We start from the raw sequence: 20,820 nt of genomic DNA, 5'->3' as shown, positions 1-20,820 counted from the left end.
TCCTTATATGTTTGACCATCTCTGAAATCAAGCCGTTCGATATTGTGACGTCATAAGATCGTACGCCCCTCCCGCGATTGTGATTGACAGCCGTGCTTCAACACAAGACCCGCCCTGAGCAAGCTGTGACAGCCGTCGTCATAGTAGTCCGCCATTGTTGATATGCTGGAGTAGAATGGCGTCTACACGATTGTGGTGTTCTGTTCTTAGATGTAATAAGGAACACAGCAGTCATTTGGATGTTCCTAAATCTGAGCCGTTATAGATGCAGTGGCTGAGTTTTGTTTTTGAAGCGATAAGCCCAAAGGATTGACGCGGGGATTCCCCACGATCGTCCATGCTTTCATGTTTACGCGAATCATTTCACACCAGACAGCTTTACAAACGAGAAAAAACGGATCGGTACCAACGTGTTACTGCTGAACCTCCAGAAGATGTGAGTGTAATGTTTTATTAACCTTTATATTAGTATTTATATTAATCTTTGCGAAATTTGCAAACCTTGCTGCAGGCTTCACGATGAATGCATCTAAGGTTTACACTCAGGGTACATTACAGCATGTTTTCTATGTACGACGTTCTCAATATAATTCATAATCCCACGTTTATAATGAACAACGCATGGTTATTGTGTTACAAACGGTGTACGCACAGAACAGAGGGGCGGGGTGAGCAAAGCTCATTATCATTTAAAGACACATGCACTGAAACGGCATGCTGAAAACAGAGCTGTTTTTGACCAGGTAAAATTAGTGTTTTCTTACAATACTAATGAGAATTTTTAATTAAAGTATATTACAAACTTTTAATTTAGACCCTAAAGAATCATATTAGCTTGTACAAAAATGGCATTATATGACCCCTTTAAGAGTTAAGCTTGCTCGTGAAAAAATTAATAGCCGTAACCAGGGCTCTGCGGTCAAGTTGATACATGTACTTTTGCAAACGACTTCAATATAAATACATATACTTACATAAAACGATGGCTTTCGCGTTGTATAGAAGCTGAAGAAAGAAGAAACACGTTGGCTGTGAGTAGGTCCGTTACGGTCTCGCACGCAGATGCTTAAAATGGCTCCTTCATCAAGTCTGTTGTTGTTGGCGCGCTTCATTGCACATGCGCCAACTTCGTGGTCGTTACAATGCGCATGCTCCAACCTCCAACCCAACTTGCATGCTTGTTAACTTGCATTTACAAATCGAATTTACAATTAATACTAAGTTAGTCCAACAATTGTTGAAACAACGTCTTTTCACTGGTTAAGCCAACTTTTTTGCATTTAATTGTCCAGTTAACTAAAATATAATCATTAGTTTAACTTTTTGTGAGTTGGATTTTTTACAGTGTAGCGCTATCCTATTGCGTGCAGAGGGAATTTGAAAGACAACCGTTTATCCCGCCCCTCGGATTGAGTCCTGCCAATGGTGTGTTCCCAGACCCAACATCTCCATGTGTCTCTGGCTTGTCAGGCTAGGTCTTTGGTGGTCCAGGGTTTTAACATTGACATACGCCACAAGAAGGGTGCGGAAAATCTTATCGCTGTGAGGATGTGAGGAAAGTTTTGTTGTTAAACTAGTTGTTGTGAAAATAGTAGTTTTGTTACTATTAATACTGTAAATATCACTTAAGCACAGAAACTGTAGGGGTTGGGTGCCATTTTCTTTGTTGTGAACATTAATTTTCTCTTGTTTTTTTATGTTGGTTGTTTTTGGTTAGTAAGGGAGTCAGTTCAGTACCTGTGTTTAGTTTAGACTTTTTCGTTGAGAGGGTAATACGTTTTCTTCGGGGAAAAGGGTAGATTCAGTTTTTGTTTGTTATTTTGGCCTTGACCCAACCCTGAAGTCAATATGCTTCCTTTTTGATGTCATGTGCTGACAGTGACAATTTTAACAACTTTTTAATAAATAAAATTAGCAGTCAGGTGTAAAGACTTTATTTATGTTATACTCCTAGACCCTAGACCTGGGACGTAACAATGTATTTATACCCATCTCTGCAAATGAATAAGCCAGAATTAAATTTAATGAAATATGACTAGAACAATAACACTCACTGTTTCTCCTTCTGTGTCACGTCAGAGATGTAAATATTGTCCAGCCTGAACGTCTAAACGGGGACATAAACAAATGAGTGATGACGATGTTTACATGCAAATGTGTTCATGTGTTATAGACTAAATAAAAAAAAACTGTAAACAGCAGGAGTATGAAACAACAAAATAAGAATTTTCACAAAAAGTAATGTTTTAATTTTATTTTCTATAATATTCAAACAAAGTTTCATTGTCATATGTAAATGAGATTGTTCTTCAGGGCTTTTGAGTTGACATATTTGTGAAAGTTTGTTTAAAGATGTTAAGGCATCCGATATTTATCAGAAAAAGAAAAAAATATATATTTTCATATGTTCATGCTGTATCTTAATGTATATAGTATTTATTTAGATGATATGGTGTTATATGTTCAATGTAAGGAGATAACGTCTCGGTTACTTGCATAACCTCGGTTCCCTTAGATAACGGGAACTTGTATGGCATCACTAGACGCTATGGGGAAAACTCCTTTTCTACGAATTTTTAAGCCTATAATTCAAAAGCGCAGTGCCACTGCACAGCCATAACAGAGCGGTGATCTGAGCACGCTCATCGGCTGCTCAGGGGGAACTGCACGAACCCATGGCGAAACAGCGTGTCTGAGCGAGCCAATCGCGGCTGGGCGTCTGCCTATAAAAGCAGCTCATTTCGCCATAGGAATCAAGTTTAATTTGAATGAAGCAATGAACAGCAGTCGTGAAGCGATATAGCACAGCCGTCCATGCAATACACATTCCCGTTATCTCAGGGAACCCTGGTTATGTAAGTAACCGAGATGTTCCCTTTCAAAATGTTAACTCGTATTGCGTCGCTTGACGCTATGGGGAACCAATCCAATCACGCCGTGCTTATGAGCAGAACGACATGTTCTGTGGCCCTAGCCTGGAACGCTCCATTGAGGGTCCCTATATGTAGGGCGAAGAGCAAGATATGCCTACAATGAAGGGCTCGGACTGAGATCGGAGCCTCTGGAAGGGTAATAGCGGGTTGAGCTTGCCTCGAGGTCAACTCCAGCTAGACAGAGAGGATTTGTGCCTGCAGCGCAGGAACCTCCAAATTGTAAAATCTGTCGAAGGTGGACGGCAAGGACCAGCCGGCCGCCGCACAGATGTCACCAATAGACACGCCTCTGGTAGAGTGAGCTCTGACTCCGTGGGGGCATTGAAGGCCCACCGAAGCGTAAGCCAACGCGATAGCATCCACTACCCAACGGGATAGTCTCTGCTTCGGCAGAGCGCTTAATGTATACTCTTAAGGCCTGAACAGGGCAGAGTAAGTGAGGTTGACACTCGTCTTCTGAATCGGAAGAACGGACAGCGTAATCACTTGTGCTCTGAACGGAGTAGAGAGCACTTTTGGCACGTAGCCATGCCTCGGCTTGAGGACAACCTTGGAGACGTTAGGCCCAAACTCGAGGCTGGAAGCGCTGACAGAGAGCTTGCTGGTCTCCCACTCGCTTGACCGATGCTAATGCTAGCAGTAATGCGGTCTTAAGCGAAAGTAAGCTCATTAGTTTGGCGTGGAGGACGTGAACCACGTTGCTCTTCACTGACGTATCGACTATGCTCGCAAATCGGGGAGGCCTGCGAGCAGATCACCGCTCTGTTATGGCTGTGCCACTGCGCTTTTGAATTAAAGGCTTCAAAGTTCTAGCGACACAATATGAGTAAATGTTTCGAAAGGGAACCAACTTTTATTCAATAACTTATAGAGAGATGTTCATTCACACCATAAATTATCAATCAAAGTCAGAGGACTTTAAAACCCTCTGAGGTCTGAGCTGTTTTTTGGGCCCTGGAGGTGTTCTGACATGCTCTGACATTTGTGTTTTTTTCTGTTACTAGTGACATTTTCATGGCTAAAGTCTGATTACACTGTATTCAGCACAAACTCTGCTACAATAATATATCAGCAGCATGTATGTAAAAGTTTGTAGTTTTGAGATAATGACATTTATGCGTGGTTTGTGAAAATACAAAAAAAAATTCTCACTGAAATAAGGCCATGAAACCCATACTGATTATTTCTTCACAAGACTTTTGAAAAATGTATGACATAGCCTAGAATATTTGCTCCAAAACTATGTGAAAATCACCCTGACTGCTCATTCAGATAAGACAATATATTGATTTAAAATTTCTAAGACGTGTTTTGTGTGACAAAGCCATATGCGAAGAGGCGTGATCATCTCATGAATATGTAAGCTTTTACACCTGAGAAAGACAAAGACACTCCCCTAACTGCCCTATTAGGAGCGATCAGGCCCTGTCATTCAGAGCAACCTTGCACAAAGAATGAGGAGATTTAAAAAAGAATGGCTTTTAGATTGTTTGGATTTATTTACAACACAACACAATCCAAAAATACAAATGACAAAAGAGCACATTGAAAACAATGATCCAAAGACAGAGACCTTTGTGCCATTCCTAAAAACATACCTTTCATTTCCAAGGTGTTTGATTTTGAGCAGATATCCACAAACAGTATTTAACAGGAAACACGGGTCTAAATAGTATAATATTCACCATATATCTAGCAACAGTTCAATCTAGCAACAGTCTTCCAAACGCGACGAAAAGCAGAGACTTGTGAAGTGTTTTGGTGTTTTGTGTCTGAGGTAACGAGGGCGTTCGCGTTCCATGTGGAGATTTGCATGTGAATCTCTTTTGCGCGAGTGGGCGTGTCGAATTAAAAAGTAATTAGCAAGCGTTTGAGATACTGGACATCCTGTTGGTTTTATACAAATTACTTAAACAGAGAATATTTGTTTGCAGTTTGAATCCGATCATTTAAAAGTACACACTTAAATGTGTATAAAGGTATATGGCTCATAAATGTGTGAGAAGTATTCGCTGAGTTATGTTTCAGTTTATAGACGTGCTCAAGAAAAAAAAGTTCACCGCGACGGAGAGGCAGAACGCACACCCGGTTTATTTTCTTTATTTTACAAAAGCACAATGTTTTGATTTGATCAATCAAAGTCAGGGGACTTTAAACATGTTTTAGAAAATATGTATTTTAACCCTGCTTTTTATTATAATCCCTCCTAAGATTTTGACTCATCCACTCGACTACTTGAATGACAGCCACCAGATTGAATGAAATCCTTTTTTTTTTTTTTTTTTTTGACACATCTAAAAAAGACCAAGTTTTGAACCACTCAAAAATTATTTGATTGCATCTCTTTAAAGGTCAATGGGGTTTATTCTTTTTTCCACGTCAGAGATGTAAATATCATCATCTTGAATGTCTAAATGTGGTCTGTACATAAGCAAATGAGTGATGAGGATGTGTTTACATGCAGATGTGTTCATGAGTTATTTAAAAAAAAAAAAAAAAAAACAGACAGTAGTATGAAACAAAACAAAAATAAAAAAAAAAAATTCACAAAGAGATTAATTCTAAAAATGCATAACAACATTTTAATGTCCGCATTCCAGCCAATCACAATCAAGTATTTAGACAGAGGAAATGAAGACACGTTTATTCTGAAACAGCAGCAGCAGAAGATGATGATATTATTTCAGTGAGATAATGAGAGTCCAACAACCTTTACTAACATTAGAAATGGACTTCAGGGGAATGAAAGCATGATATGAGCACTTTAATGTCTTTATCTCGTCTCTGTTGTGAATGTCTGTCGTGTCTCCTCCTCAACACCAGCGATCTCGGCTCTCAGAAGAGGAAAAAGAAGAAATATTAAAGCAATAATAATCTTTTCCCTCCAAAAAATAAAGAACAGAAAAAAGGCAAAGGTCTGTGGGTTTTCTTCATTTCATCTTTTTTTTAAATTTTTTTTTTTATCCCTCTTCTCAACACAAACTCTCTCTCAATAATCAAACTTCATCTCACACACGTTTCTTTCTCTTTGACTGGAGACTCAAACAGGGTTTTTAAAGGCTCTCAGTAAAGGCTCTCAAGGCCACACACAAACAGATAAAAAGTGACCAAAAACAGTGAAACACAAGCATACATGTCAAAATTATTATTATTATTATTTATCGGGGTTCAAGCTATTAAGGTCTTTAAGGTTTTTATGCATCAAAAGTTATAAAGTTTCATTTAGCAAGCATGTAACCACTGACATAATAGATGGAAAAGACCATGTTCTAGCATGATTTACCATGATATACCACATTCTAGCATGATTTACCATAGTTTATCATGATTTACCATGGTTTACCATTATTTACCATGTTCTAGCATAGTTTACCATGATTTTATCTTAATTTACTTTGATTTACCATGTTTTAGCATGATTTACCATGATATACCACATTCTAGCATGATTTACCATAGTTTATCATGATTTACCATGGTTTACCATGATTTACCCTGTTCTAGCATAGTTTACCATGAATTCATCTCAGTTTACCTTGATTTACCATGTTCTAGCATGATTTACCATGATTTTCCACATTCTAGCATGATTTACCATAGTTTATCATGATTTACCATGGTTTACCATGATTTACCCTGTTCTGGCATAGTTTACCATGAATGTATCTTAGTTTACCTTGATTTACCATGTTTTAGCATGATTTACCATGATATGCCACATTCTAGCATGATTTACCATAGTTTATCATGATTTACCATAGTTTACCATGATTTACCCTGTTCTAGCATAGTTTACCATGAATTCATCTCAGTTTACCTTGATTTACCATGTTATTTTTTAATGTCTAATTATGAATTCAAAAGCACATGTCAAAAGACTTCATTAATAAGTAGAATGGCCAGCAGAGGGCACTAGAAGACCATTATTGGCTCAGTTTCAGTTTAATCTTCATGATTTTCACCAGTTTTCTGCACTAAAGCAAACCAGTCTTTCCATGTTAACTCCATAATGCATGCTTACACACACACACACACACACACACACACACACACACACACACACACACACACACACACACACTAATACTTTAACAGATGGATTTTGTCTAAATGTAATTGTAAATGTTAAAATAATGATTTTATAAAGTCTAAATATGAATTATAGAAACAATATGACAAAATAATTATTTTAAACAGCAGAGGGCAGTAAAATACCACTTATTGGCTTAATATGCCATTGTATTCATATTATTTTCACCTTTTTAAACTGTTATAGAGTCAAATTTTGTCCGATCTCTCTGAAATTTTTCATGCTTGTTCAGAGTGATATTTCACATGTTCTGACTTGTTTTTAAGAAGATCTGAGCATCTTAAAAGATATAAGCTTTCGGGGACACTTGGTTTGACCCTATTATAGCCATCCAAATGAAGTAGTTCAACTTTTTCTGATAATTACTGATCTAGAGAGTCCAGAGAATTGTACTGCACTAGTTTTGAACATTAAAATATGAAAATTATATGATCATAGATGGAAAAGACCATTTACAGCCAATACAAGCAATTTACCATAGGAAATATATGGTTTTAAAGTTTTTTAACAGTTATAGCGCCACCTATGGTCCGATCTCCATAAAATTTTGCATGGTTATTAATGATGTTATGTCACATATGCTCACCAACTTTGGTGAAGTTCTGAATTTTCATTTAGGATTTATAGGCTTTTTAATGTATTTTGCCACGCCCATTTTATAAATGACCCTATTACAGCCAGGCAAATGCAAAAGTTCAACTTTTTTTCGATAATTATTGATCTAGAGAGTCCAGAGAATTGTCCTAGACTGGTTTGGTTCCGATCGGGCCAAAAACCAGGGACTAGTTTGCAAAAGTAGGTTTTGGACAAAATCCGACATAGCAGAAAATTTTCCCTGCCTACATCCAAATCGGAGATAGCCATTTTGTCCGCCTTGTGCCAAGGATTCCAACGATATAAGACACTTGATCCTGGGACAAACGGTCTAAGAGTTATGAGCGATTTAGTACTTTTGGTTGCTGTAGCGCCACCTATGGGCCAATTGGGGTCATACTCTGATAGGTTGTCCCCAAATTGAGGCCTACCATCTGGCCAGGTTTGAGCTGAATGAGGGATGAGAGCAGATATAATAATCACGTAGTTTAAATCTGCAGACTGAAACAAAACACACAACCTCTAAAGTAAGAACATGTTCATTCTTCAAACACAATTAGACTTTCAGATGTTAATATTGTCTCAATGATTATGAATTGAGTTATGTTTGTATGCTTAAGATTATGTTTTAATATAAGATGAATATAAGAGGGTTTTTATTTTCCAATGTGTTTCTTCCTCAGAAATGGACCAAACTCTATATTTGATTCTTCTTCTCATTGGTGAGTGTGTTTGTTGTTTTATTTATGGTTTATAGTTTCATCAGGTTTGACCCTGTTATGAAAAGCATTAAATCAAATGCTCTCTTTCACAGCTTTCTGCTCCGTATCTGAATGTGTTCAGCGTCAGTATCACTTTATAAACGTGTTGAAGACCTGGACTGAAGCTCAGAGATTCTGCAGAGAGAATTACACAGATCTGGCCACCGTTGACAACATGAACGACATGAACGAGCTGAAGAAGAGTGTGAATGATGGACGTGTCTGGATTGGGTTGCAGAGGAAATGGCAGTGGTCTTCAGGTGAACCTGCGCTCTATCTGAACTGGGGATCTGGACAACCTGATGGCACAGATGAGTGTGCTATGATGAGAAATGGAGAATGGCATGATGTGCCATGTAGTGACAGCCGGACTTTCATCTGCAGTTCATCTAGCAGTAAGTGCAGCTCCATACAATCACAATAAACAATCATTTATAAAACAATGTACAATATTGTAATGATTCAGGTCTGTGTTTCTCTGTCATGTCCCGTGTTCATCTGTTCCCCATTATGTTGATTAGTCTCCCCAGGTGTTTCAGATTGACCACGCCCCCTTGTTATCTTGTTTAGCTTGTTTGTCCTTGTATTTAAGCCTTGTGTTTGAGTTCAGTCTTTGTGAGTTCTTGTTTCATTGTTGAGTGCTGTTCCTGGTTGTCCTGTCCTGAGTCATATTCTTGGAATATGTTTGTAAAGTCTAGAGTCTATTTAATAAATTACACTGCATTTGGATCCCGCTTTCTCATTGTCTCCACCGCAGCATCACAGAAGAACTCACCACAAAATGGATCCAGTAGCTGTAAGCAATGGTGCTCTAAGAAGTTGGCTATCCTCTCTGTTCCAGGATGGCCAGCCCATTGAGAGGTATGCTAAGGACTATTTGACATGCTGTCATTTAGCATCATTAGAGGACTCTGAGCTCATAGACATATTTTGGAGTGGGCTAGATGAGGAGATTGCTCTGATGATGCCGGATGATAATACCGGATGGACCCTAGAGGGGTATATCAACCTAGCTCTTCTCCTGGGTGGTTCATCATTTACTGTGGGCTTGGTAGTTGAAGAACCCCACAAGCTCACAGTACCCCCTGAGCCCTCACTGCTGGTCGCGTCCAGTCCAGAGTCTTCACAGCTCCACGTCCCGTCTGCCCAGCCAGAGTCAGTTCACGTCTCACCCGCCCGGCCTGGGAATCGTCACGTCTTGCCAACCATCGAGCCAGCCACTGGATCGGTCTATGGACGTACAGGACCGGTTTCCAGCGTGGCCGATCCCCCGCTTATGTCTGCGCGTGCTGCCAGGAGGGCCGTCGTTGCTGGGTTTCGTCCTGCCGAGCTTATGCATCACGTCACGTCTGCCGGTCCAGAGACTGTTCACGTCACGTCTGCCGGTCCAGAGACTGTTCACGTCACGTCTGCCGATCCAGAGACTGTTCACGTCACGTCTGCCGATCCAGAGACTGTTCACGTCACGTCTGCCGATCCAGAGACTGTTCACGTCACGTCTGCCGATCCAGAGACTGTTCACGCCAGTCCAGCCGGGCCTGAGACTGTTCACGCCAGTCCAGCCGAGCCTGCACTTCATGCCAGTCCAGCTGGGCCTGAGACTGTTCACGCCAGTCCAGCCGAGCCTGCACTTCACGCCAGTCCAGCCGAGCCTGCACTTCACGCCAGTCCAGCCGAGCCTGCACTTCACGCCAGTCCAGCCGAGCCTGCACTTCACGCCAGTCCCGGCGAGCCTGAGCCTGAGACTGAGAGCGTCATGCCCGCCGAGCCTGAGACTGAGAGCGTCATGCCCGCCGAGCTTGAGACTGAGAGCGTCATGCCCGCCGAGCCAGAGTCTGTGAGCGTCATGCCCCCCGAGCCAGAGCCTTCGCCGCTGGTTCCGTCCAGCTCAGAGCCCTCTTCGCCGCTGGTCCTGCCCAGCCCTGAGCCACCTTCGCCGCTGGTCCTGCCCAGCCCTGAGCCGCCTTCGCCGCTGGTCCAGTCCAGTACGGACCCGTCTTCGCCGCTGGTCCTGTCCAGTCCGGACCCGTCTTCGTCGCTGGTCCTGTCCAGTCCTGACCTGCCCTCGCCGCTGGTTTCGTCCAGTCCTGACACGCCTTCACCGCTGGACTTCTCCTACCCGGAGCCTAAGCCCGTTAACCTCCCCAAGAAAATTTTGGGGGGGGGTAATAAGTCCTCTCCGCCATGGCCACCCGAAGGGTCGTCTCCTCCCTGGCCGCCTGAAGGGTCGTCTCCTCCCTGGCCGCCTGAGGGGTCCGCTCCGCCTTGGTCACCTGAGGGGTCCGCTCCGCCTTGGTCGACTGCTCTGCTCTGGTCACCTGAGGGGTCCGCTCCGCCTTGGTCGTCTGCTCCGCCCTGGTCGCCTGCAGCGCATGCTCCGCCTTGGTCGTCTGCTCTGCCCTGGTCGCCTGAGGGGTCTGCTCTGCCCTGGTCGCCTGCTCCGCCCTGGTCTCCCGTATTGCCGCAGTCTCCAGACCCTATTCCGTTTCATGGTCCAGGCCCACCTTTGCAAGGTCTTGGTCCCATTCCCTGTGCGGGTCTGGCCCTCCATCCCTCCCCCGGGACCGCCTCCGCTTCACCACCCTCCTGGACTTTTTTTTCTTTTCTTGGGAGTGTCTGGTAGCCACTCTTAAGGGGGGGGGCTATGTAATGATTCAGGTCTGTGTTTCTCTGTCATGTCCCGTGTTCATCTGTTCCCCATTATGTTGATTAGTCTCCCCAGGTGTTTCAGATTGACCACGCCCCCTTGTTATCTTGTTTAGCTTGTTTGTCCTTGTATTTAAGCCTTGTGTTTGAGTTCAGTCTTTGTGAGTTCTTGTTTCATTGTTGAGTGCTGTTCCTGGTTGTCCTGTCCTGAGTCATATTCTTGGAATATGTTTGTAAAGTCTAGAGTCTATTTAATAAATTACACTGCATTTGGATCCCGCTTTCTCCTTGTCTCCACCGCAGCATCACAAATATACTGTACCAAATTTTAATATAATTCTAAATGCTGCTACTTTTTAATGTGCTCATGAATATAGAGGAGACTGTGGATATTTGTCACACTTCCAACTTACAGTAAAATCCCCAGTGTTAAATTAACAACCCTCAGTAAACATATGTGTTCACACTACAGGGTGTTAAAGCTGTGTTGAAGTTCATAAGATTATTAAATGACTAAGAGATGATTGACCAGATGTCAAATGAAACAACAAGAACAGAAAAAAAGAGGGTAACGCTTTAGATTACAGCCCAGAAAGTACTGCATAATTAAAGCGACTTTACAGTGTAACTTTGGGTAATTATAGTGCCCCTATAAAGTACTTACATGTAAGTATAAGGGAACAATATGTAAAGTTTGGGGAATAAAGGGGTTACAATCAGGAGTATAAAAAAAATAAAAAAATTAAATACAGTAAGTATTATAGAACTAAGGGGTATTTATTCTACTATTATGATACAACAATCTTACATTTGGGAGCAATTTAGTGAGAACACACACTGCGTACCTTTTTGTAATAATAGTGTACCAATACATAGTGTATGCTTTTTAATAATTAAGTCCGTGATATTAGATTGTGTGTAGGTATTTTTATTGTACTTACCCTGTAACTACATGGAACAAGAGATAACAAGCACCACTTTAATTTACGGCCCGCAATGTCACACTTACCCTGCATGGAACATATAAAAGATATATTTACCCTGTAATTTTTTAAAAGTCTAGGTAACACCTTTAATTTACAGTGACCTTTTTACATGTACTTACCATAATAGTAACAGTAAATTATGCATAATTACATGCAACTAACCCTCAACCAAATCCTAATCCTACCCTAACCCTATAGTACGTACATGTTGCTAATTAATATTACTCAGTACTTAAATATATAATTACACTAACAATGACACCTTAAAATAAAGTGTAACCAAAGCCTATACAGTATGTGTTGGTACACCATTACTACAAAAAGGTACGCAGTGTATGTTCTCGCTAAATTGCTCCGAAATGTAAGATTGTTGTATCATAATAATAGAATAAGTACCCCTTAGTCCTAAAATACTTACTGTATAAATATATATTTTTTAATTCTCCTGGTTGTAACCCCTTTATTCCCCAAACTTTACATGTTATTCCCTTATACTTACATGTAAGTACTTTATAGGTACACTATAATTACCGAAAGTTACACTGTAAATTCGTCTCAATTGCGCAGTACTTTCCGGGCTGTAATCTAAAGCGTTACCAAAAAGAGAAGAGCAGAAACTAAAATTAACTTCCAGCCATTACTCTTATCATTAAGCGGCTTGAATTTAATTATATCATACATCAACAAATAGACATAGCACAATTAAAATAAAATTAGACATCAAGAATCAGCATATGAATCTCAATATTGGGCACATGCTTCATGCCGCAATGCATACTGGAAGCCATGAGTTTTATACTATGGTTACTCCCAGCATGCATTGTGACATGTCACCTTGATTGAGCGACATACTGTACGCTGATTATTGATGTCTGAATGATGTTGAGAGCCACCAGTATAAAAATCATGGCTTCCAGCATGCATTGTGGCCTGAAGCATGTCACCATTATTGAGATTAATATACTGATTATTGATGTCTGTGGACCAAAATAAGAATATGTTAAAAAACAAATTAGAGAAAAAAAAGGCAATTTATCACATTGGCTACATTTATATGCAACCAAATAATCCATTAGTAATTGGATTGATGGTTTAATCCTCATGTAAACAAATTAAACACTTGTTTAGCATTCAAGTAAACACTGCATTAAGATTCATCATTCATAATGAATTGTCCGATTGAAACAAAAGTTTCAAACACTGCTCCCGTAAACACTGCTCAGTAGAAATTGTGTCCGACTTGATACAGCGCCGACACGTGACGTATGCCATCAAAGTACCATAAGAGTGATTTGAGAGTAGGGCCCTGTCCCAAATGGCACACAATGGCGCGTGTCCGTTAAGTCCGTGAGACCGTAGGGTGTCCCGGTGCCCTCGATGCGCATTTTTGCCGAGCCCGCACTGATGTGGACTCCGCAGCAGACTTCTTCCCGACAGTCAAAGCGGCATTACGTCACGGAAGTGCGGACTCGTAGGAAGACCACGAGTGCTTAGGGTGCCATTTGGGACAGGGCCTAGGAGGACTCAGCCAGCGCAGCTTCTCCAGCTTCTCTGATGATGACACAACTGATCCACGATTGGCCAAATCCACGAGCTCTGATGACGACACAACTGACCCACGATTGGCCGAATCCACGAGCTCTGATGACGACACAACTGATCCACGATTGGCCGAATCCATGAGCTCTGATGACGACACAACTGACCCACGATTGGCCGAATCCACGAGCTCTGATAACGACACAACTGATCCACGATTGGCCGAATCCACGAGCTCTGATGACGACACAACTGACCCACGATTGGCCGAATCCACGAGCTCTGATGACGATACAACTGATCCACGATTGGCCGAATCCACGAGCTCTGATGACGACACAACTGACCCACGATTGGCCGAATCCACGAGCTCTGATGACGACACAACTGATCCACGATTGGCCGAATCCATGAGCTCTGATGACGACACAACTGACCCACGATTGGCCGAATCCACGAGCTCTGATGACGACACAACTGATCCACGATTGGCCAAATCCACAAGCTCTGATGACGACACAACTGATCCACGATTGGCCAAATCCACGAGCTCTGATGACGACACTACAGATCCACGATTGGCCGAATCCACGAGCTCTGATGACGACAACTGATCCACGATTGGCCGAATCCACGAGGTCTGATGACGACACAACTGATCCACGATTGGCCAAATCCACGAGCTCTGATGACGACACTACAGATCCACGATTGGCCGAATCCACGAGCTCTGATGACGACAACTGATCCACGATTGGCCGAATCCACGAGGTCTGATGACGACACAACTGATCCACGATTGGCCGAATCCACGAGCTCTGATGACGACACAACTGATCCACGATTGGCCGAATCCACGAGCTCTGATGATGACACAACTGATCCACGATTGACCGAATCCACGAGCTCTGATGACGACACAACTGATCCACGATTGGCCGAATCCACGAGCTCTGATGACGTCAACTGATCCACGATTGGCCGAATCCACGAGCTCTGATGACGACAACTGATCCACGATTGGCCGATTCCACTGCATGACAACGATCACGTGTGTTTTGTGTTTATTCTCACACCTTCAGTTCCATTAATGCTCACAAATCTGTTTTGAATAACAGTAAAAGCTATTTTCATGCAGTCGCAATGTTATATTGTTCATTGATAGTATAGGCTTATGTTGAACTGTATTCTTGTACAAAAAGAAGCTGTATTTAGTAGTTCATAAAGTATTGAATAGAAAAGTCTCTGAAAAGTATTTGACAAATATTGCATTTATTTCACTTCAGCTGTGGTAAAGTATGCAAACACAGTGCGAGAGTCACTACGAGAAGCAGAAAGTGTCCGACTCACGTCTCCATTTTCAGCTCCTCGTCTCCTGCACACGGCAACTCTCGCCGATCGCTTACATCCAGCCGCAGTCGATGTCCAACACACATCAGAGCTCGTGAGTCGCTCTGGAAAAGCTGCTCTGGCTGAGTCCTCCTACTCTCAAATCACTCTGCCGTAGTTTGATGGCATACGTCATAGTAACATGGTGTCGGCGCTGTCTCAAGTCGGACACAGTTTCTAACCAGCATGCACTGCTCAAGTCAGCCGACGATCGGTCTGTGCAGAGCTGTATGAAGTCGAACAAGCCTCTTGTGTTTCTCTTTTATTCAGTGATTCTGCTCTTTATCATCAGGTGTCTTCAATAATCAAACAATCTTCACTCATTTAATCACTTCATTTTCTAATCAACTCTTTTACTTTTAACACCCTGCTGTGGTTCCCTTATAAACACAGAGCCGTGTTGATTTAACACAGGGGATTTTGCTTTTGGAGCAACATGTTAAAAATATCATAATGGGGAAATATAAAGAATATTTTATCAGCAAAATTATTACACGTATAGTATGAATATTTAATATATCATCAGCTGTAGAAACAGTCTTTGAATGACACGTGTTTCTGATGCTTCGCTGTTCTTATTCACATTAAAAACCAATGTAAGATCACTAGTTTCTGATGACCACTGGTCCTCTTTACTTCCAAACCATAAACTAGCATAAGAATGATGAACAAACTGATTCTTGAATCTGTTTCCATTTGTTTTTCTTAAAGCGAACGCAGGACTCGTCTTTGTCAATCAGATGAAGAACTGGAGAGACGCTCAGAGTTACTGCAGACAGAATCACATTGATCTGGTCAGTGTGAGGAACCAGAATGAGAATCAACAGATTCAGAAGTTCATCAATGATAATCACATATCTAATGATGTCTGGATCGGTCTGTTCAGAGACTCATGGCAGTGGTCAGATCAGAGTGACTCCTCATTTACATACTGGAATGATCATGAACCTAATAATGCTGGAGGATGTGAAAGTTGTGCAGCAATCGAACACAACGCTCAAGGAAAATGGTTAGACATCTCTTGCAACAGCCAATTTCCTTTTGTGTGTCATGAAGGTGAGCAGATCCTCACAAACACACACAATCCATCCATCACCTCCAGATATCTTAAAGTTCACACTACATGTCTGACATGACAGATTCCTCCACAGTGTTTGTTCTGCATGTTGTTTTTGATCAGTCTCTCTCTAGTTTTTGCTTGTGGTTTGTTTTGGATCAAAGAGAATCTGACGTGGCCTGAAGCTCTGAGACACTGCAGACAGAATTATACGGATCTGGTCTCGGTTCATTCAGTCGAGATGCAGGAGGAGGTGATGAATGTGGTTAAACGTGCGTCTACTGAGGCGGTGTGGTTGGGTTTACGTCACTCCCGTATTTTGGGCATCTGGTACTGGTTGATCGGAGAGACCGTGTGCTATCAGAACTGGGCTCCAGGAGAGGAGGACTGTGTGTCTGGAATGAGATCTGGAGCAGTTCAGTCTGGAAGAGATCAGCACTGGATCAGCCGTCCTGAACACCACAAACTCAACTTCATATGCAGCAGATACTAGGAGTGAAAGGAAATACATACCTTTAATAACAAATGTATGTATTCACTTCCTTTGTTCTCATTTGTCACTTGGTTTGTAGTAATTTTACATACAGTTATTTCACCCTCAGTAGGCAGTTGTACCTGAGGGTAATGATGGTCGCTTTCGATTCACGGTTTGTGAAGCTTTGAAACCATTGTGAATCACTTGTTTCGAACCAGTGATTAAGAATACCTATCAAGTGCTGCATTTATGCCATGTCGTAGTTCCCGTAGTTATGAGATGACAACACGTGACATTCTGGGAATTATGTGTTTTTATGGCAACACTACACAGTAAAATCCCCAGTGTTAAATGAACTCCCTCAGTGTTCATATGTGTCCACACTACAGTGTGTTAAAATAACACTGAAGCAGGTAATGAGATAATTAAGTGATTAAGTGATGATTGACCATCAGTGGTTATATTAAGTGAAACAACAAGAACAGAAAAGAAGAGAAGAGCAGAAACACAAGAACTACAACTGACTTCCAGCCATTACACATTAGTGCACTTATTAATAACCAGTTTGACTTAATTTCTGTCATACATCTACAAAAGTTCTTGACAATTAACAGAGGTTTAGATGTTGATGTTTTAATGAATGTTTCGTTTTAAGTCATGATGGTTTGTGTTTGCTTTAGTTGGACTCATGACTTTTGTAGATTTGAAAATCATGCTTTTCCCCATTATTGTTGAATCACGGAAACTACACCAGTTACTTTTGCCAAGAGATCTCTATTTATTATTTTTATACATGTGTCAGACATACGAGAGAAACAGGCATAGAAGAATAAGGCTATAGGTGAGTAGGTCTTCATTCCAGATGTCTCTGTTCCCCATTTCTCTGTCCTCTCACCCCATCATGGTTCATCTTCCCTCTCCCCCTCATGCCTTTGTTTCTCCTTCCTCTCCCCGTCATGCCTCAGTTTCTCTTGCCTCTCCCCCTCATGCCTCTATGTTTCTCTGAGTCAGTACAGTAAGGATTGAGCTTATATATGTCACCGGGTGACATAACAGGAACATTGGAAGCGGAACGAGTTCCCCTGGGGGGAGACTTCCGGTGCGACACCAGGCCGGTTCCGGCGGCCTGTCATGGCCGACCGTATTGACAAGCGGCAGCTGCAGCGACTAATCAAGCGGCCATTGGAGCGCGTGTCTCCAACGGGGGATTTAAAAGCGGCGTTTTGAAGAGGCACGATAGGCAGATCAGGCACAGAGCGGTCGTGATCGGCAGCGGGCAGCAGGCGAGAGAGAGAGAGAGAGAGGCCGAGAGGCCGAGAGGCTGAGGCTGAAGCATGGAAGGGCGGAGGAGGGGCAGAGCGGTCACGATCAAAGCGCGAGCCACGAGAGGGAGAGAGGAAGAAGCGGGAGGCAGAGCGGTCGCGATCAAAGCACGAGCCACGAGAGGGAGAGAGGAAGAAGCTGGAGGCAGAGTGGTCGCGATCAAAGTTGGAGTTACGAGAGTAAGAGAGGCAAAGGCGGCGGGACCGCAGCAGAAGTAAGGACGGTTGATATTGTGAGAGAAACGAGTGGGCTCCGAATTTCAGATCGTTTGTCAAACTTGGTGTCTCCCTTTGGAAGATCATAACAGTGGAATTGTCGTCCCCAACGAGCTGAAGTGAAGGTACACTTTTCACTGTTAAGTGGTGTGTCATTGCAGTGTTTGACGATTGAAGTGAGCACGTGTGAAGATTTAAAGTGGTTTGATGCATGCACGAGTATGGGAAAATTAAATGCTACCGGCACTCTGAAAGCTTTGTTGGGGATCGTTTAGCCCGGTGGGGCGTCAGGAAATAATTTGAACTGCTGTGGGAAAAGCTTTGTACAGGTGTCCCAGTTCATGCCGTTGTGGTAAAGAAAGGAGAAGTTCAGCGCTGTGTGTCGTTGTGAAGATCTGCATTCTGCCATTGCTGTCCTGTGGGAAGAGAAGACTCAGTTATTAACTGCTGGATTCTGTACTCACCATTGCTGTTCTGTGAACATAGAGATCCCGTTATCCGCCGCTGCATTCTGTTATTGCTGTCCTGTGGGAAGAGAAGACTCAGTTATTAATTGCTGGATTCTGTACTCACCATTGTTGTTTTATGAACAGAGAGATCCCGTTATCCGCCGCTGCAATCTGCCATTGCTGTCCTGTGGGAAGAAGTCTCAGTTATTAACTGCTGGATTCTGTTCTCACCATTGCTGTTCTGTGAACATAGAGATCCCGTTATCCGCCGCTGCATTCTGCTATTGCTGTCCTGTGGGAAGAGAAGACTCAGTTATTAACTGCTGGATTCTGTACTCACCATTGTTGTTCTATGAACAGAAAGATCCCGTTATCCGCCGCTGCAATCTGCTATTGCTGCCCTGTGGGAAGAGAAGACTCGGTTATTAACCCTCTGGGGTCTGAGTGGTTTTTGGGGTCCTTGAGATGTTCTGACATGCCCTGACATTTGTGCTTTTTTCAGTTGCTTATAAACATATTAATGGCAAAGGTATAATTACACTCTATTTAGCACAAACAGGGCTACCATAATATGTGAGCAACATGCATGTACATGTTTGTATTTTTGAGAGAATAATGTTTATGCATGGTTATTGAAAAAACTAAAAACTAAAGTTTCTGAAATAAGGCCACAAAACACATACTAAATATGTGACAATAAGACTTTTGACTAATTGATGTCATTGCCTAGAGTTTTTTCTTCAAAATGATGTGAAAATCATCCTGCCCTTATCATTCACATAACACAATACATTGATTTAAATCTTGTAAAACACTTTTTGTTTGTAAAGGCAATATGCGCAAGGGGTGTCAACAATTCAACAGCATCATGCATATGTAGTGGTTCACACCTGAGGAGACAATGGGGCCTGCATACTTAATGAGCCATTCATTCAGGTGTGTCACCTATAGCCACAAGAAAGAATGCAAGAGCAATATATATATATATATATATATATATATATATATATATATATATATATATATATATATATATATATTCTACCAAATTGGTTCACAGTTGGAAGCATTTCAATTTTTTTTTCTTTTTTTTGCACAAATTTTGCTTGCAAATTGTATAATATCCAAGGAAAACATGTCTAGTAATTGTGCAGTTAATTCTCATACTGTATTTTCAGTTTTGGAATATGTATCCTCTCCCCAAATTTGTCAATAATAAAACACAATAAAAATTATTTAAAGAAAAGGCTTATATGTACCTTTTAAAATTTGTTTACATCTACCTTGTAAATATATATTTTTTATTAAAAAGGTTACAATTACAACAACAACTGAAGTGTAATCTTTCTTTGTAAAAACTAAAGTATAAATTTTATCATATATATTTCAAAGTTAAGGATTCATTACTTCGAATATAGCCTACATTGACAAAACATACTATATTTAACATATTAGCAAAAATTGGCAAACAAAAGCTTATTTGAGGTGGCAGATATTTTACAGTAAAAATGTGTAATCTATCCAAAACTAATCAACGAAATGTTGTCTTTCATATGTCTGTAACATCGGTCTTTCATTTTTATTATAAGGAATATAAATGTTAATTTGCAATTTAATACGTTGCTTATACAAATACATTTTATTTCAACACATTTCAGTTGTGGTAAACAGCGCATTGCTGCCGTTCATTCATTCACACAGAAACGCGATTTACTTGAGAATGAAAAAAAAAACGTACTACAGTATTCCATCAGTTGCTCCTCGAAATACCAGCACTTCTGAGGTACGTTTTCCATTATTATTATTCCTCACAGCGCTGCGAGACAGTGTAGACAACTACACTTATCATCTGAATAAACTTGTGTTTTCTCGAGCTGATATGTGGGCGTTCACAGTTTGTATGTGATCGTCTCAGTCATTTGCGTTTGAATAGCGCGCGCTCTCCGTGGGCGGGGCCGATTATAACGTAATGAGCTGAGATGAGCTCGACTGGAATCGCTCTCTTTTAATACAGATTTCACAAGATGAGAATATTTGTTTTTTTATATAAATTACTTCATTTAAAAGAAGAGAATTCAAGCTTCATGCCTGTGTGTCTGTATGCCTGTTTAACTGAGTATTCGCTCAGTTATTGTTCATTTTCGGACGCGTTTCAGAATGGACTTCACTGGCAGAGAGAAGGCAGAACTCGCTTCGTGTTTATTTTTCTTTATTTGGCAAAAAGCACAACTCTTTGTTTTTATTGTGAGTATACACAAAAATAATACACATTTAACAGAATCGATTGATGTATGAAACTCCTATGGAAAATCAAAGTCAACTGAGTATTTATGAGTTTCTTTTACACTGATTAAAAAAAAGCG

General features: G+C 41.4%; 2 protein-coding genes and 1 long non-coding RNA gene across 3 annotated transcripts in view; 2 read left to right on the top strand and 1 right to left on the bottom strand.

Annotated features, from left to right (window-relative positions):
* LOC309493343 overlaps positions 1-20,820 on the bottom strand; it is a 224,280-nt gene that overhangs the window by 53,877 nt on the left and 149,583 nt on the right. The window lies entirely within an intron of this gene.
* Positions 5,437-20,820, top strand: part of LOC309493257 (C-type mannose receptor 2-like) — a 97,024-nt gene continuing 81,640 nt past the window's right edge. The window contains exons 1-4 of the mRNA XM_082162423.1: positions 5,437-5,848; positions 8,301-8,339; positions 8,432-8,773; positions 15,650-15,994. Coding sequence (XP_082018549.1) covers positions 8,303-8,339; positions 8,432-8,773; positions 15,650-15,994 — 724 coding nt within the window. The 5' untranslated portion in view covers positions 5,437-5,848; positions 8,301-8,302. The remainder of the gene's footprint in view (positions 5,849-8,300; positions 8,340-8,431; positions 8,774-15,649; positions 15,995-20,820) is intronic.
* LOC309492932 (uncharacterized protein) lies at positions 9,136-11,515 on the top strand (the record flags this gene model as incomplete). The annotated part of the gene is made up of 3 exons (XM_082161971.1): positions 9,136-9,894; positions 9,979-10,646; positions 11,497-11,515. The coding sequence occupies exons 1-3, from the start codon at positions 9,160-9,162 to the stop codon at positions 11,513-11,515; spliced, it is 1,422 nt and encodes a 473-aa protein (XP_082018097.1). The 5' UTR covers positions 9,136-9,159.

The sequence above is a fragment of the Leuciscus leuciscus genome, assembly GCF_965113295.1.
Source record: "Leuciscus leuciscus genome assembly, chromosome: 2".
Classification (NCBI taxonomy): Eukaryota; Metazoa; Chordata; class Actinopteri; order Cypriniformes; family Leuciscidae; genus Leuciscus; species Leuciscus leuciscus.
This window is presented reverse-complemented; position numbering and strand designations above follow the sequence as displayed.